We start from the raw sequence: 18840 nt of genomic DNA, 5'->3' as shown, positions 1-18840 counted from the left end.
CCATGTATTTTCCAACATTGTATTTCATTTGTCACTTTCTTGCACATTCTCCTAATCTGTCTAAGTCCTTCTGCAGTCTACCTCTTTCCTCAACGCTACCTGCCCCTCTGCTAATCTTCATATCCTCTGCAATCTCAGCAACAAAGCTATCTATTCCATCATCTAAATCATTTATATTCAGCATAAAAAGCAGTCCCAACACCGACCCTGCAACCACTAGTCGCTGGCAGCAAACCAAAAAGGGATCCTTTTATTCCCACTCGCTGCCTCCTATCAATCAGTCAACGCTCCTCTAATATCATGGGCTCTTAACTTTGTAAGCAGTCTCGTGTGGCACTTGTCAAAGGCCTTCTGAAAGTTGAAATATACAACATCCACTACATCCCCTTTATCTATCCTGCTTATAATCTCCTCAAAGAATTCCAACAGGTTCGTCAGGCAAAATTTTCCCTTAAAGAAACCATGCTTACTTTGTACTATCTTGTCCTGGGTCACAAAGTGCTGCATCAGCTCATCCTTAACAATTGACTCCAATGCCTTCCCAACCACTGAGGTCCGGCTAACTGGTCTATAATTTCCTTTCTGCTACCTTCTTCCTTTCTTAAAGAGTGGAGTGACATTGGCAATTTTACAGTCCTCTGGCACCATGTCAGAGACCAACGATTTTTGAAAGATTATTGCTAAAGCCTCCACAATCTCCAACGCTACCACTTTCAGAAACCTAGGGTGCAGCTCATCTGGTCCGGGTTACTCATGTCCCCTTAGATCTTTCAGCTTTTTGAGCACCTTCTCCCTTGCAATAGTAACTGCACTCATTCTCTTCCTTCACACAACATCTGGCACACTGCTAGTGTCTTCCACAGTGAAGACTGATGCAAAATACTCCTTGTCCCCCATTATTATTTCTCCAGCCTAATTTTCTAGCTGTCCTATATCCATTCTCATCTCTCTATTATTTTTTACATACTTGAAAAAGCTTTTACTAATTACTTTGGTGTCGTTTCTTAGCTTGCTTTCATATTTTGTCTTTTCCCTTCTAATGATTATTTTAATTGCTTTCTGTAGGTTTTTATAAAACTTCCCAATCCTCTATCTTCCCACTAACTTTTGCTTTGTTGTATACCGTCTCTTTTGTTTTTACTTTAGCTTTGACTTCCCTTGTCAGCCATGGTTGTATTATTTTGCCATTTGAGTACTCCTTCGTTTTTGGAATACACATGCCCTGCACCTTCCTCATTTTTCCCAGAAACGCACACCATTTCTGCTCTGCTGACATCCCTGCCAGCAGCCCCTTCCATTTTACTTTGGCCAACTCCTCTCTCATACCACTGTAATTTCCTTTACTCCACTGAAATACTACTATGTCAGACTTTACTTTCTGTCTATCAAATTTCAAGTTGAACTCAATCATATTGTGATCACTGGTTCCTAAGGGCTCTTTTATCTTAAGCTCCCTATCGCTTCCAGTTCATTACATGACACCCAATCCAGTAAAGCTGATCTCCTAGTAGGGTCAACGAGAAACTGCTCGAAAAAGCCCACCTTGTGGGTATGCAACAAATTCACTCTCTTGAGATCGATTACCAAACTTATTTTCCCAATTGACCTGCATGTTAAAATCTCCCATGAGTATCATGATATTGCCTTTTTGACACACCTTTTCTACTTCCTGTTGTAATCTGTGGTCCACAACCCAGCCACTGTTGGGAGACCTGTATACAACTGCCAACAGGGTCCTTTTACCCGTACCGCTTCTTAACTCAACCTAGTTAACTCTTCCGATCTGAGTCACATTTTGCTACTGATTTGTTGCCATTCTTTACCAGCAGAGCCATGCCACTCCCTCTGTCTACCTTCCTATCCCTCCGATACAACGTGCAACCTTGAACATTCAGCTCCCATCTACCACCATCCTTCAGCCACAATTCAGTGATGGCCAGAACATCAAACCCAGCAATCTGTAAAAGTGCAACAAGATCATCCACCTTAATTCTTATACTCCGTGCATTAAGATATATTTTCCATTTTTCTATTTTCTATTTATGATTTATAATTTAAATTTTTAATATTTACTATCGATTTGTAATCCAGGGAGCAGGAAGCACAGAATCAAATATTGCTGCGATGATTGTACGTTCTAGTATCAATTGTTTGGCGACAATAAAGTATAAAGTAAAGTAAAGTAACACTTTTGAGTACTGTATTTGCTACGCTTTTTGATTTTGCATCCCTAATGCACTGATACTCACCCTGCTGGCTGCAATTTCGTCCTATCATCTGCCTGCCCTTCCTGACAGTCCAATGCATGCTATCTTTGCTTTTTTACCATCCGTCCTATCCTGAGTCCCTTCGTTCCAGTTCCCAGCCCCCTGCCAAATTAGTTTAAACCCTCCCCAACAGCTCTAACAAACCTGCCCACAAGAATATTGGTCCCCCGTGGGTTCAGGTGCAACCCATTCTTTTTATACGTGTCATACCTCCCCCAGAAGAGATCCCAATGATCCAAGAATCTGAAGCCCTTCCCCCTGCACCAGGTTCTCAGCCACACATTTATCTACCAAGACATCCTGGTTCTACCCTATGTAGCACGTGACACAGGCGGCAATCCAGAAATTCCTATCCTGGAGGTCCTGCTTCTCAGCTTTCTGCCTAGTTCTCTAAATTCTTTCTTCAGGACCTCATTGCATTTCCTTCCTATGTCATTGGTACCAATATGCACCAAGGCATCTGGCTGCTCTCCCTCCCTCTCCAAAATGCTGTGGACATGATCAAAGATGGCCCTGACTCTGGCACCTGTAATTACCCAGCAACACTATGGGAATCCACTTCTCCAATCATTTGCAGAATCAAAGTTATTTGAATGAACAATCCTGGCCTCCTTGAGGCTTATACTTTTTTTAAAATCTTATTTTGTACGTTTTAATTAGTTTTACTTTGGAATGTTATGATTTTAAAATACATCAACTAGAATATAAAAGCAAGGACGTAATGCTGAAGCTTTATAAAGCACTGGTGAGGCCTCACAGAGTATTGCCAGCAGTTTTGGGCCACTGATCTAAGAAAGGATGTGTTGACATTGCAGAGGGCTCAGAAGGGGCTCAAGAGAATGATTCTAGAAATGTGCGGATTATCATACGAGGAGCATTTGATGGCTCTGAGCCTGTATTCGCTGGAATTTAGAAGAATGGGGAGGGATCACATTAAAAACTACTGAATGTTGAAAGACCTAGGTAGAGTGGATGTGGAGACCGTGTTTCCTATAGTGGGGGAGTTTAGGACCAGAGGACACAGCCTCACAATAAAGGGACATCCATTTAGAATGAAGATAAGCAGGAATTTCTTTGGCCATCTGATGGTAAATCTGTGCAATTCATTGTCACAGGCAGCTGTGGAGGCCAGATTATTGGGTGTATTTAAGGTGTATTAAGCGTGATTAGTCAGGGCCTGGAAGGTTACGGGGAGAAGGCAAGAGAATGGGGTTGAGAGGCAAAATAGATCAGCCATGATGGAATGACAGAGTAAATTTGATGGGCTAAATGGCCTAATTCTGCTCCTATGTCTGAAGAAATGTTGGATTTAGATTTTAACTTTAAAGAGGTTATTGAACAAAGGAATAAGTATTGGAACGTTACAGAGAAAAGTCTAACGTTTTGCTCTTTCAAAGAATTTCCAAATAATCCCTAGCTGGAACTGAACTGTGGAATTGGAATCATTAAGTATATTGAGATGGAGATTCCAAGAGATTGTCTACAAAGTCAAGGGACATGGGTAGAGATTGGGAAAGTAATCTGAGGGAAAGATTGGATTGGCCTTCATCTTATTTTAATGGCAGAGCAAGATTGAGAAGACAATTGGCCTCCTTTTGCTTTGTTTTATCATGGAAATAGAAATAAATCAAAAACTACAGATGTTGAAAGTCTGAATTAAAATTAGAAACTGCTGAAAACACTAAGAGATTGAGGGAACAACTGTGGAGGATGCTTCCTGACCTGCTACGTTTTAAGTTCTCCATTTTCCCAGAAATACTGTCTAACTAAGTTCCCCCCCCCCCCACAGTAGCCTTGAATATTAAGAAGCAGTTGTTCTGCATCTTTATCCCAAAAACATGATATGGATCACTGGGCTCTCTTCCAGTGATGGTGGAACCTGTACAGAAGAGACAATTTGCACCTCAGCAGGGAGGGGACTAATTTCCTACCGGAAAGGTTTGCTAATGCTGCACAGTGGGGTTTAAACTAGAAATCCAGGGTGTTGGGAACCAGAGTGTCAGAACAGTTAGTGAAGAGGTTGTGGAGACAGATGCTGATACGACCTCAGACAATTTCAGGAATCAAAAGTTTGAGCCTGGTGCGAGTAGTGTCCTGAGCTGCATATATTTCAATGCAGGAGCCGGTGATCACAAATGATTGAGTTCAACACATGGAATTATGATCCTGTCGCCATTAGTGAGACTTGGTTGCAGGAGGGGCAGGACAAGCAGCTCAATATTCTGGGGTTCTGCTGTATTAGATGCCACAGGCTTGGGGGGGGCGGAATTAAGGGAGGAGGGATGGTGTTACTAGTTAGGGAAAATGTCACGACAGTTCTCAGTCAGGACAGACTGGAGAACTCATGTAGTGAGAAGTTATGAATGGAACTGAGAAATAAGAAAGGTATGACTATGTTAATGGGGCTATATTACAGACCACCCAACAGTCTGAAGGATTTAGAGGAACAAATTTGTAAACAGAACACAAGCTGTTGCAAGAAACATAAGTTTGTTATAGTAGGTGATTTCAACTTTCCACATATTGACTGGGAGTCTCATACTGTAAAAGCAGGCAAGATGGGATAGCGTTTGTCAAATGTGTTCAGGAAAGTTTCCTTGATCAGTACGTAGAATTCCCAACGACAGAGTGTGTGATAACTGATCTGGTATTAGGGAATGAGACAGGGCAGGTGACAGAAGTTTGTGTCGGGGACACTTTGCATCCAGTGACCACAATGCCCTAAGTTTCAAAGTAAATCTGCAAAAAAGGTAAGTCTGATCCATGGGTTGAGGTTCTAAACTGGAGAAAGGCCAATTTGAGGGCATCAGAAATAATCTGGTAAGTGTGGATTGAGACAGGATGTTCTCTGGCAAAGGTGTACTTGGAAAGTGGCAGGCCTTGAAAAGTGACATTTTGAGCGCACTGAACTTATATGTACCCAACAGAATAAAAGGTAAAGATAACAAGTGTAGCAAACCTTGGGTTTCAAGAGATATTGAGGCCCTGTTTAAGAGAGAAAAGGAGTCTCATAGCAGGTATGGACGTAGGAAAAAATGAGCTGCTTATGAAGTATAAGAAATGCAACAGAACACTTAAGAAAGAAATCATTAAGACTAATAAAAGGCATAAGTTTGCCTTAACAGACAAGGTGAAGGAGCATCCTAAGGGATTCTACAGACATGTTAAGAACAAAAGGATTGCAAGAGACAATATTGGTCCTTTGGAAGACCAGAATGGTAATCCACATGTAGAACCAAGAGTTAGGGGAGATCTTAAATAAATAGTTTGCATTTGTATTTACCCAGAAGATGGACACGGACTCTATAGAAGTGAGGCAAAGGAGTATCAACTGCATGGACCCAAAACGGTTTACAAGGGAGGAGGCATTTGCTGTCCTGAAGCAAATCAGCGTGGATAAATCACCAGGGCCTGACAAGGTGTTCCCTCAGGCCCTACAGGAGGCAAGTACAGAAATTGCCAGGAGCCTAGCAGAAATATTTAAATCATCCTTAGCAACAGAACTTCCAGAGGATTGGAGGATAGCCAATGTTGTTCTGCTGTTTTAAAAAAGGCTCTAAAATAAAGCAAGAAATTATTGACCACTGAGTCTGACATTGGTAGTAGGAAAGTTATTGGAAGCATTCTAAGGGACTGGATATATAAGTATTTAGATAGACATGGACTGATTAAGGATAGTCAGCCTGACTTTGTGCATGGTAGGTCACGTCGACCAATCTTATAGAGATTTTCAAGGAAGTTACCAGGAAAGTGGATGAAGGCAAGGCAGTGGATGTTGTCTACACGTGCTCTAGCAAGACGTTTGACAAGGTCCCGCATGGAAGGTTGGTCAAGGAGGTTCAGTTGCTCATCATTCAAGATGACGTAGTAAATTGGATTAGACGTTTGTTTTGTGCGAGAAGCCAGAGAGTGGTAGTAGAGGGTTGCCTCTCTGACTGGAGACCTGTGACTCGTGGTGTGCCTCAGGGATCAGTGCTGGGTCTGTTGTTGTTTGCCATCTATATCAATGATCTTGAATGATAATGTGGTAAACTGGATCTGCAAATTGGGCATGTAGTAGACAGCGAGAAAGGCTGTCATGGCTTGCAAAGAGATCTGGGTCAGCTGGAAAAAATGGGCTGAAGAATAGCAGATGGAATTTAATGCAGACAAGTGTGAAGAGTTGCACTTTCGTAGGACCAGCGAGGGTAGGTCTTACACAGTGAACAGTAGACCATAAGACCATAAAATATAGGAGCAGAGTTAGGCCATTTGGCCCATGGAGTCTGTTCTGCCATTTCATCATGGCTGATCCAATTTTCCTCTCAGCCCCAATCTCCTGACTTCTCCCTGTATCCCGCCATGCCCTGACCAATTAAGAAATCAGCCTCTGCCTTAAATATGCATAAAGACTTGGCCTCCACAGCTACCTGTGGCAAAGAATTCCACAGATTCATGACTCTCTGGTGAAATTCCTTCTCATCTCCATCCTAAAAGGACGCCCATCTATTCCGAGGCTGTATCCTCTGGTCTTAGATTCTCCCACCGTAGGAAACATCCTCCCTACATTCACTCTATCAAGGCCATTCACCGAGAAGTGTGGTAGAACAAAGGGATCAGAGACATAATTCATTCAAAGTGCTGTCACAGGTAGAAAGGGTCATAAAGAAAGCTTTTGGCATATTGGCCCTCAAATCAATGTACTGAGTACAGGAGATGGGATGTTATGTTGATGTTGTAGAAGACATTGGTGAGGTCGAATTTGGAATATAGTGTGCAGTTTTGGTCACTTACTTACAGGAAGGACATAAATAAGGTTGAAAGAGTACAGAGAAAATATGAACCTGGGCCTTACAGTTACAGGGATGTTGCTGGGTCGGGAGGACCTGAGTTATAAGATAAGATTGAATTAGGTTAGGATTTTATTGCTTAGAACCTAGAAGATTGAGAGGAGATTTGACAGAGGTATACTAAATTAGGATGGATATAGATAGGGTATATGCAAGCAGACTTTTTCCACAGAGGTTGGGTGGGACTACAACCAGAGTTTATGGGTAAGGGTGAAAGGTGTAAAGTTTAAGGGACATGTTAGGGGAAACTTCTTCACTCAGAGAACTGTGAGAGTGTGGAATGAGCTGCCAGCACAAGTGGTGCATGCGAGCTTGATTTCAATGTTTAAGTTTGGATAGGTACATGGATGGTAGGGGTCTGGAAGCCTATAGTCCTGGTGTAGGTTGATGGGAGTAGGCAGTTTAAATGGTTTTGATATGGTCTAGATGGGCCAAAGGGCCTGTTTTCAGCACTGTACTTCTCTGTGACTTTATACTTGTGATTCACCTCCGCCAGTCAGTTTGAAACCCAATGGTCCAAAAATTACTCTGGCCATTTCATTAGTCAGAATCTCGCTCATCACATAAGGTAGGCCACTATTCTTTCACCCATTGTACGAGAATGGTTTAATAACAAAATTTGACAAAAATCCAGGTAACCCCAACACTCTACCTCCCTAGTGTTTACCCTGTGGAGGATTGATGGAGGGGCCTTAATTGGCTGAGGCTGGCAAAAACTAACAGTTTGCAATGTGACTGTGTGGCTCTCTGATTAATCCAGGGTTGTCGGAGCTCACTTTCGATCTAAAGAGCCACTTGGACAGATGGCCTTAAGATCAGACATCGCAGGAGCAGAATTAGGCCACTTGGCCCATCGTGTCTGCTCTGCCACTCAATCATGGCTGATTTATTATCCTTATCAACTACCTTCTCCCTGTAACCTTCAACACCCTTACTAATCAAGAACCTAGCAATCTCTGCTTTAAATATACCCAATAACTCAGCCTCCAGTCATCTGTGGCAATGCATTCCACAGATTCACCATCCTCTGGCTAAAGAAATGCATCCTCACCTCCGCGCTATAGGGATGTTCTTGTATTCTGAGGCTGTGCCCTCTGGTCTTAGACTCCTCCACTATTGGAAACATCCTCTCCACATCCACTCTATCCAGGCCTTTCAACATTCAATAGGTTTAAATGAGATCTTTCATCATTCTTCTAAACTCTAGCAAGTACAATCCCACAGCTATCAATTGCATGAACAGGATGCTCCCGAAAACAACCAGATCTCGAGGAAGAAGAGGACACACAGCCGCGTGTAGATATTGGAGGATGGGAAGGGGCAACTAGAACTAAATATGCTGGAGGAACTGAGCAGCACGAAAACACCAGTCACAATTTCGGGTCAAAACCTTGAGAGTAGAGAGACAAGATGGCAGCAGATAGAGCAGAAGTATAGCGGTTAGCACAACAATATGACAGCATAGGGCATCAAAATTCAGAGTTCAATTCCGGCATCCTCTCTTGGAAAGTGTGTATGTTCTTTCCATCTGCGGGTGAGTTTCCTCCGGGTGCTCTGGTTTCCTCCCGCAGTCCAAAGACACACCGGTTAGTCGGTCATGGTAAATTGTCCTGTCATTCGGCTAGGGCTAAAATTGGTGGGTTGCTATCTCTCTCTCGACATATAATAAAATGTGGAGTGATAAAGAAAGGATTCTGATGCGATTGGTGGACTGAGGAGGGATGTGAGATGACAGGTAGGGGGAGCGGAGGTGAAAGTGCAAGACCGCAGCAGGTGAAATGATAGATGGATACACACAAAGAGATGATGACCCGCTGAATTCTTCCACCACACCGTGAGATGCTCCAGATTCCAGCATCGTGTCCATCTCGTCCCTTTTCCGCTGCAGTCAATACACCAAGCGCAGGAGCATCAAACAATTTTACTCGGGGAACTGAGTCCACAGGCAGGGTCTCGATCCGCCGAGATTCCTCCGTAGACAGGCGGCAGTCTCCTATCCCCAAGCGCGACTCTCCGGGCTTTCCCCGCAGTCACTGCCCACAATTAAACCGCTTCGAGACTGCGTGACCGATGTGAAACCTACAGCCCCGCTCCCGACACCGGGAACTCACCGGGAGCCGGAACTCCACGTTTTCCTGGGCTAAAAGAAGCAAAAACCTCCGACCCAAGAACCCACTGGACAGCGCCATCTTCGCATCCGTCACAAACAACATCCCAGACCTGCAGGCACCCTCAACACCGAAAATCAGTTCCGGGACCGACTATTAAACAGCACTCAAACTCTTTCATTACAACCCACTGATTAATACTTATTGCTTAAAATTATGTCCATTCGAATTATTGTTTGAGTTCTTTAGGCTCTTAAACTTACATTTGTTGCCTGTGAAATATTTGTTTTGAAATGGTCTTCGGCAACTTAAAATAAGCTAATGTTTTAATACCAAAAAATCATTTTAAAAACTAAATTCAGACATGAAGTAGAAATTAGTTTCCTCCTTCCATCCAAAATTTCTTATATCGTCCACGAAACATGTTATAGCAATTTTATTTTCTCCTAAATCAACTTCTTGATATCATTTGCGTAGTCGGTGCTGCCCTCTAGTGTTCACTCAGCAGAAGACAAGTATCATTGTGCTCGACTGTAGACTGCTGTAACAATGCTGCCTGACCTGCTGAGTTCTCCAGCATTTCATGTGTCTTGCTTTTAATTTCCAACACCTGCAGAATTTCTCGTGTTTATGATTCATTGATACCTTATCTGTGTTTGCTTTCTGTATGTGCTTTATATGCCTCGTACTGGTGATACTGCATTTGCACCTTGGCCCCGGAGTAATGCTGCAATAGCGCTAACAGATGCTAGAGTTCGGCTGTATTCATAAGTATGCATGCATGGTTGAATGACAATTAAACTTGAATTTACAGGAACAAGTTATCACTGTCGTTTTAATAACGCGCGCTTCTGTTTTCTGAATGAGTCTGGCCGGTAATACTTCATTTTCATATTTCTCTGTAAGTCTATTTATAAAGTTTCCATCAACCCTCCACTATTGTGATATAGAACTAAATCAGATTAGGCAGGGTGAGATGTACTGCACTTAACAAATACATGCTGGCTGTTCTTAATGCATGTGATAATTAATTCTGCCTTTGCCAATGACCTTGAGTGATAATTCCACTATCGATGTTACACAGGTTGTGCTGTTTGTTCTTTCGTTTTCCGAAAAGGGATATAATATTTTCAGTCTTCCAGATCCCCTGAATCACTCCCACATCTAATGAAGATTAAAATATTGTTGCCAGTGTCGTTTATATTTCCATTTTAGCTTCCCTTGATAACCTATATATCAACTATAAGTGTATATTATTTGGACAACGTGACATTAATTTCGAGTGATAATACAAGAAAATAATTGGGAAAGCCGTCATGTATAAAATGGACTGATTAGATCCGAACGTCGTAGGCAAATATGAGAAAATGTGAAGCTAATTTAGTTAACACCATTCCTTTTCATCTTATCATTTTCCTCTTTCCCCGTCGCAGCATTAACATTTCCCTCCTCTCAGGAAAACATTAAAATATAGAAACAAAGAAATCTGCAGATGCTGGAAATCCAAGCAACACACAAAATGCTGGAGGAACTCAGTAGGCCAGGTATTATCTATGGAAAAGAGTGAACAGTCGACAACGAGACTAGTGAAGAGTCTCGGCCCGAAACGTCGGCCGCGGCCTGCTGAGTTCCTCCAGCATTTTGTGATTAAAATATAAAGTTTCATAGCTTAGCTTCGCACAGCACGTTTAACTTTTATGACCATGTTCACTTGATGAAATTTATCATTGCTTGTTTATTCCTGGCCAGTCTTGGTGTCCAAGCGCTCGATCGATTTGGAACGGCTCCTCCCAAGTAAGTGTTCTGATTTTCATTTATCCTGTAATATCCGACAACACTTGAAAAAAAATCTCTTAATTGAAACATCAGATTTGCGCTATTTTTCACTGTATTCTAATTATTCCCCCAACCATTACTCATTCTCGACTGGAGAAATTAACCCCAACCATCCTCAATTTGACCTAGAGGCGGTCGTAACAATAAAGGGGTTAAAGGCGGTAACGTGAAACATTGTCCAATAGCCAGCCGCCGTTCCCTGTTTTTCTTGCCCATTGGTGCGATGCTTGCCGAGTTATTGGTTGATTAACTTGTCGATCATGATGAGCACCTCGCCTTCGTTCTGATCGGCATCTGCTGATCCGGTGGTTTGCAAAGCTGTGCAGCGGAACAATTGGTTTTCGGGTTTCGGAAAGAAACGCTGAGACTAGCCGGGAAATGATCTGCCCAACTCAGGAGAATGATGTGCAACAAATTCAATCCAGCTGTTGACTACACTGAAGAGTAACTCCGAAAACTTCTCCTGGATTGAAGGATTGTAATGTCCGGGAGAAGGATATGGGAGAGAGTGAAAGTGTTCGCAAGGACGAACTGCGGACGCCGGAACCTCACGGAATAGCGACGCTGAGGCAGAGGTGGCAGAAGTGGGCTGGTGACCACAGGGAGTACCAGAGGAGTAATCCTTTCAGTGGCGCCCATGTCCCGTCTTGGGAACCGCACAAAGCGGGAGAGGAATACGGGCGTCCGAAAAAAGGATCAAAAACTGAGCGGAGGGGGAAAGATGCACAGCGCCTGGTCGACAGAGAAATCGAGGAATTGTTGTATATTATTAGAAAGAACGGAGAATCCGGTCCAGATGGGAACATTTGTGTGAGGTTTGGAAAATTGTTTGACGCCTATGTGACAATTTCCAATAAAGTGGTGGGGCTTCTCTTACGAGCGAGGAAACACGGTCTGATTGACTTTGACGGGGAAATGCTGTGGCAAGGAAGGGACGATCAGGTTCTCATCACGCTGCTGGAGTGAGATTAGGTTCCCAGTCGTTGTTAAGAAATGGTGCCGAGCAGCTTGCGAAGTTTCGCTGATAACTGTTGACGGGTTTGGAGATGGAATTGTTTCTGACCTCCAAACCCGGGCTCCGCGGCTCTAGGTTATTTTTTTAAACAGTGAATCTGCGCTTATCGTACAGCGAATAACCAGCAACTTGAGCTAATGCTTTTGACTCAGAGTTCAAAGTACATATATGTCACCATATACACCCCTGAGATTCATTTTCCAGTGGGCATACTCAACAACTATAACAGGATCAATGAAAGATCAACCAGTGCAGAAGACAACAAACTGTGAAAATGCAAATATAAATAAATAGCAATGAGTAACGAGAACATGAGATAATGAGACACAGAGTCCTTCAAGTGATGCCATTGGAAACGTTTCAATGATGGGGCAAGTGAGTGTGGTTATCCCCTTCTAATCAAGAGCCTGATGGTTGAGGGGTAGTAACTGTTCATGAAACTGGTGGTGTCAGTCATGAGGCTCTTGTACCTTCTACCTGATGGCAGCAGCGAGAAGTGAGCATGGGCCGGGTGGTGGGGATCTCTGATGATGGATGCTGCTTTCCTACGACAGTGTTTCACGTAGATGTGCTCGGATGGTTGGGAGGGCTTTACCAGTGAAGTTCTGGGCCAAATCCACTACTTACTGCGAGGATCCACTCCCTACTGCAGCTCAAGGACATCAGTGTCTCCATACCAGCCCATGATGGAGCTAGTCAATGTACTCTTCACTACACAACTACAGAAGTTTGTCAAAAGTTTTGGGTGTCATTGCAGAATCTCCACAGACTCCTAAGGAGGTAGAGACACTGCTATGCTTTCTTCCCAATTGCACTGAAGTGTTGGGCCACTGAAGTAGTAATACCCAGGAATTCGAAGCTGTTAACCTTCTCCATCTCTGATCTTCTGATGAGGAATGGCTCACAGACCACTGGTTTCCTTCTCCTGAAGTCTATAATCAGTTCACTGGTCTTGTTGACATTGAGTAGGAGGTTGTTGTTATGACAGCACTCAGCCAATTTTTCAATCTTCCTCCTGTATGCCATGGCAACCGAGAAGTCAAAGCCAATATAAAAGCCAAAGAGAAGTTGATATAATAGAGCAAAAATGAGTGGAAAGTTAGAGGATTGGGAAGTTTTTAAACACTTCATAAGGCAACTAAAAAGTCATTAAGAAGGAAAAGATAGAATACGAAAGTAAGCTAGTCAACAATATTAAAGAGGATACCAAAAGTTTCATCCGATACATGAAGTGTTAAGGAGAGTTGAGAGTGGATATCGGACCATTGGAAAATGATGCTGGAGAGGTAGGAATGGGGGACAAGGAAATGGCAGACAAACTGAATAAGTATTTTGCATCAGATTTCACTGTGGAAAACACCGGCAGTATGGTGGAAGTTCCAGAATGTCAGGGGTCATGAAGTGTGTGAAATTGCCATTACTAAGGAGAAGGTTTATAGGAAACTGCGAGCTCTGAAGGTAATCACCTAGACCAGATGGTGTACACCCCAGGTTTCTGAAAGAAGTAGCTGAAGAGATTGTGGAGGCATTAGTAATGATCTTTCAAGAATCACTAGATTCTGGAATGGTACCAGAAAACTGGAAAATTGCAAATACCCCTCTACTCTTTAAGAAGGGAGGCAGAAGAAAGAAAATTATAGGTCAGTTAGTCTGACCTCAGTGGCTGGGAAGATGTTGGAGTCGATTATTAAGGATGTGGTTTTGGGGGTTATGTAATGCCCTGGTTAAGATTTTTACTGCTAATACTATAGGGTATTTCATTTAGTAGCTTTCTGTAGCAGCAGTATGTCCTGCTGATAGTGTTTGGGTTTCAGTTAAAGCTAAGGGGCTATGATGTTCAACTTAGGAATGTTGTGTCAGCTAATCAGGATGGTGGAATTGGGAGAAGGTTCTAGAGAAAGCTAGGCAGAGAGAAGGTTATGAAGGACACTGGTGCTCTTTTTTGCGGGAGATGGAGAGGGGAGAAGATCAGGAGAGACAGCCATAGGATTCGATCCAGCAGGAAGAGGCCATTGCAAGGAGTGCTTTGCGAGGCAAAGGAGTCCAAGATGGGAAGCTCTGCCAGTGATTGTTGATGAGAATTCAGCACCGTGAGTAACGGTCATACCCAGCTTATGGAAGATACGAGCTCCAATAATGTGCCGATTTAGACTGGTTTTAATTGTAATGGACCCTTTTATTTTTTCTTTTTCTTTTCCTCTTAATAACTGGTTGATAAAGCTGAAATTAGAAATACACTTTCTTTAAAATTGTATGCAGTGTACAATCTGTTATTTCTTGCCAACGGATAATTATGTATGGGCAGTATTTACACAGCATTCGCAGAAGTCGGGCTTCTGTTAATTGAAGCACGCACACATGTTTTTCAACCAGCGCACAAAGGAAATTAATGTGCACACAAAAGGTTAGTTACCTAAAATAATGTAATAATTAATAATTATACTTATTGAAAATAATCTTTTAGCTAAATGTTTCTGTTAACTAGTCAGTCAGTTTTTCAAATACCACAATGCACGTCACTAATTTACGTCACCTCACCTTTCCTGTTCCGGTTTGCACAGCTGCATCACGGCGGCAGCCCTGTTTGGCGGACAGTGTTCATATCATAAAGTTTACAAAGATCTGTTTCAAATCTTGTAGATAGCTTACTAAGTTTTTATTGAAAAAAATACTGTAAGTAAGTTTAATGATTTCAAATTTTGCATGCAAGAAAAAATTAAATCCAAACTGATTTCAAACTTTGCTCAAATGGTGGCATTTGTACTTCAAAATGAACAGTTTTGCGACCTTGCACAGTTGATGAACATTGGGGGAACCTTCCTTGCGTCTAGTGCGGACTGTGAGCGAGGTTTTAGCCTAATGAATTAACTCAAAAACAAGCTGAGAACCCGTTTGGGTGAATGTCATTTGGATATGTTAATGAGAATCAAAAGCTATCAATTGGATGAAAGTTCTATTAGATAGAGCTTACAAAGAATGGGTAAATGCCAAAGACAGGAGAGAGAAAAAGTAGCTGAGTGACTTAAATATGTATGTTATTTTGTTGTTGTTCTGTGCAGTTTTATTTCAAATATTTTGCAAACCTACATAAACCGTGCCATGTGTGTATTCAGTGTGCACATACTTTTGTCACAGGAAAAAATTGGCACAACGTAAGATTTTTGTGCAGTTTGACTACTAAAAATTAGAGGGAACATTGATCCCAACTTTGCTGTTTGGTTGGTCCCAAATCATAGCGATCCTAGACCTTGTTTAAGAAAGGTGGCCTTCTCACCAGTGGAGTCCATTGGCTGTTAGCAGAGTTGGCTAATGAGCCAAGTTTCTATATGAGCCCGGTGAGGGGGCTTCATTGTGGAGGCCTGGCTGGAATTCGCTGAATGTTGTATTATTGCTGTAAGAATTAATTAAGTGGTTTGTGTGTTTAAGACTCTGTTTAAACTAGTGTTGGGGAAAGTGATTAAGGTACTTTATTATGGATGCCTTAGGGATTGATAAACTTTAGTGTGATTCAAAGAGATTATCCACAAATAATGCTTGTGTTCTGAGCAGGGTGGGTATCCGCAGCCCTGATGAATTGCTAATTAGAGTGTTAAGTTCTGTGAAAGAATTGAGGAAAGTTACGCTGGCTGGATGGCGTTTTGATCAATTGGTGGATAAGGATGTTGTGTTAGTCCAGACTAGTGGTGACATGACTGAAGTTGTGCTGCCTGATAGTGTATAGACACATGGTGAGGTGGGGCCATGGGCCGTCCATACTTTTAGAGAAGTGGGGAATGTAGCTGAGGGTGAAGAATTTAAAGACAAGTTCTCATTTCTGTGAAGTGAGGGGGTAGATATTGTCTGATATGAAAGGCCTAATGCAGACATCCCACCTCTCCCGGAAGTTCCGGGAGTCTCCCGCGGATCGATAGTGGTTCTCTGACGCCCGGAAATTATGTACAATATCCCGGAAATAGATTTTCTTGAGAGGGAGTGCGAGCATCCTGATTGGTCTCTCTTCGTGCTAAGAGTGGTTCCCAACCACCGGGCCGTGAGGAAACAATATGATTTGGCAGTATGAAACGATATGAGTCATTTGCACGTGAGGTCATTACCCGCGCGTCATCCATGTCAGCGCGGGAAAAAGATCAACTCCTCGAGCTTGCAAATGACGGCGGGCTGAAAAGTATGTTTGACATAACATCTCTGCCGGCATTCTGGATCAAAGTCAAGGCTAAATATCCTGAGATAGCCACGAAAGCACTGAAAACGTTGCTTCCATTTCCAACATCATATCGCTGCGAAGCGGAGTTTTCGGCAATGAATGCAACGCAAACTAAATTGCGGAATAGACTGGACATAACTAACCCCGTTCGAGTATCGCTGTCTCCCATCACCCCTCCATGGTACCGTCTTGTTGCAGGAGAACAAGCCCAGGGCTCCCACTGATTCAGCGATATTGGTGTGTTGCAATGATTTTATATGTTCATATGGGGAAAATATGCGCTGTGTGTTTAATATCCAAATGTTACTTAAAATGTTATGAATGCTATTAACTTATCACTTATATTCCACTTGGGATTAACACCCCTCCCCCCCCGGTCGACTGGTCCGCAAGAATATTGTCAATATTAAACCGGTCTGCGGTGCAGAATATGTTGGGGACCCCTGCTAAGTAGACCTATCAGTTTTCTCTGTGGGCGGGCTTTACAGTCGACCTCAAAAATAATGACTCTGTTGCTCGCTGCACTGTTTGCAAAAGTGACTTTTCTATTGTCCATGGTGGGTTAAAGTGTAAAAGACATGTTGAGGTGAGTTTAACAGGTGTCATTCGTTCATTAGCATAGCTAACATTATTTAAACTAGCTGGCTAGCTGCTAAGGAGCTATGCTATTGATGTCCCACATGATGAGGCCAAACTCCCTGTAGACTTGCTTAAAGTTGTAATAGAATAAACATGATAATATAATATAAGTACATATTTTAATGTCACATTTGCTGCATATACCCAACTTGGTTTACAGATTAGACAAAGTCACTAAACAAAGTATTACATACACCCTTGGAGGTCGATGGTGGGGGGGGGGGTTACCTCCCTGAAATGGTGGTGATACCTCCCTGAAATGAGTTTTTGCAGGGTGGGATGTCTGCCTAATGGGCTCTTCAGCTGGTGGTGAAAATTCTGGGTTGGATTCGGTAATTACATCCCTGGTAGGAAAATGCCAAAGTGTACAGGTAGAGAGGGAAAGTTGTCACAGGCTGGAAATGTTTTTGGGAGGAGAAATATCAGACTTGGGTAGAGCAGACGTCTCAGTTACTAGAGGACTGGCAGTGCTCAGATTATATGAAAAGACAGCAACTGGTGGAGAGTTTAAAAGGTTCAGCTGCTGAGGTGGTGAGGCCCTTAAAGGCAGAGAACCCATTGGTCTCATCCGTGGGCTATGTGCAAGAGTTAGAAAGTGTTTTAGGCACGACGGACAGCTGAGCTTATGATAATGTTCAGGCACACATTCCAGGAGAAAGGGGAGGAACCTTCTGCCTGCATTTTCAGGCTAGAGAGACAACTGCATTGCCTGTGCCGTAAACTTGGCTGAGATAAATCAATTAGGGATGGAGCAAGTAGTCCTGACAAAGGGTCTCGGCCCGAAACATCAACTGTACCTCTTCCTATAGATGCTGCCTGACCTGCTGCGTTCCACCAGCAATTTGTGTGTGTTGCTTGAATTTCCAGCATCTGCAGATTTCCTCATGATTGCTTTAAGCATTTGAATGTCTCATAAGGCGTGCCCCCATCCCTCATAAGAGCTGATCAGAGGAGGAAAACATGATGGAGAAGTGGGAGGCCTCCATCAGCAGGACAAAGCCCTCAGTAATAGCCTCAGTTGCTGAAGTGACCCCTGATGCCACACAAGCGGGGTTTTGCAGGAAGTAGTGAAAAGCCTGCAAGCAGAAGTATCTCGGTTCATGTTGGCTAGTGCTGCCACCAAGCGTGACAAGTCCGATAGGAAACTGGACACACTGGTAAGATGTACTAAGCAGAAGGCTGCTACTGACAAGGGTTCTTTAACCAGGGAAGTGACTAGTATTTTTCTGATACAACTCTGGTGAGGCTGGACATTTCAAGTGGGAATGTGAAGGACAGGAAAACCTTCAGAAAGTGACCCAACGGTTACTTAAACAGAATAGGAAGTCAGGAAACTTCGGAGAGACCCAGTAAGGAAATGGCCTGGCGTCCTGGGGGGATCACATTGCAATCAGTGTATCAAGGAAAACCCCAAAGTGCAAAACCCTTTACCTGAAGGCTTAGTGGGGCTAAGCTCTGGTGTATCCATACAGATTGAGGGCAGTTATGCAAGAGCCATACTTGACACAGGTTCTCAGGCTACTCTTCTATACACATCCCTTTACAACCGGTATTTGATGCATTTACCAGTGACGCCACTCAGTGTGCTAGAAATTTGGGGCCTTAGTACCGATGATCACCCATATGATGGTTACTTGTCATTGAAACAGGGGTTTTTGGAAGCAGATATTGGAGTAGCTGAGGCCTTTGATACATCAGTGTTGGTCTGTCTGGACTTGAAAAGGGTGATGCTTCCATTATTGTGGGAACAAATACTCCCATTGTGAGAAGGCTTGTTGGAGAGAAATGGTGAGAATTTGTCTACTCACCCGGTGTTCAGAGCTGTTTTTGAGAAGGTACCTGTTTCTCCTAATCAGGATGATCATAAACAAGGCACACCCAGCCCAAACCTGCCGTGTTACATCCCAGGGAAGTAGCTGGAGTGATGGGAAAACCCCAAATC

General features: G+C 43.0%; 2 protein-coding genes across 5 annotated transcripts in view; one reads left to right on the top strand and one right to left on the bottom strand.

Annotated features, from left to right (window-relative positions):
- trmt11 (tRNA methyltransferase 11 homolog) overlaps positions 1-9402 on the bottom strand; it is an 86962-nt gene extending 77560 nt beyond the window's left edge. The window contains exon 1 of one of the 4 annotated variants that reach the window (XM_063070549.1): positions 9208-9402. In XM_063070549.1, coding sequence (XP_062926619.1) covers positions 9208-9309 — 102 coding nt within the window. In that variant the 5' untranslated portion in view covers positions 9310-9402. Of the gene's footprint in view, positions 1-8893; positions 9123-9207 lie in introns of those variants that run through there. The other 3 variants (XM_063070568.1, XM_063070559.1, XM_063070577.1) reach the window with 3 other exon arrangements.
- A 1830-nt stretch (positions 9403-11232) lies between these two features.
- Positions 11233-14789, top strand: si:dkey-29b11.3 (actin-binding Rho-activating protein-like). Its single transcript, XM_063034366.1, has one exon. It carries the CDS (start codon positions 11539-11541, stop codon positions 12004-12006), a length of 468 nt encoding a protein of 155 aa, XP_062890436.1. The 5' UTR covers positions 11233-11538; the 3' UTR covers positions 12007-14789.
- The last annotated feature ends 4051 nt before the right edge of the window (positions 14790-18840 follow it).

The sequence above is a fragment of the Mobula hypostoma genome, chromosome 2 (genome assembly GCF_963921235.1).
Source record: "Mobula hypostoma chromosome 2, sMobHyp1.1, whole genome shotgun sequence".
Taxonomy (NCBI): Eukaryota; Metazoa; Chordata; class Chondrichthyes; order Myliobatiformes; family Myliobatidae; genus Mobula; species Mobula hypostoma.
This window is presented reverse-complemented; position numbering and strand designations above follow the sequence as displayed.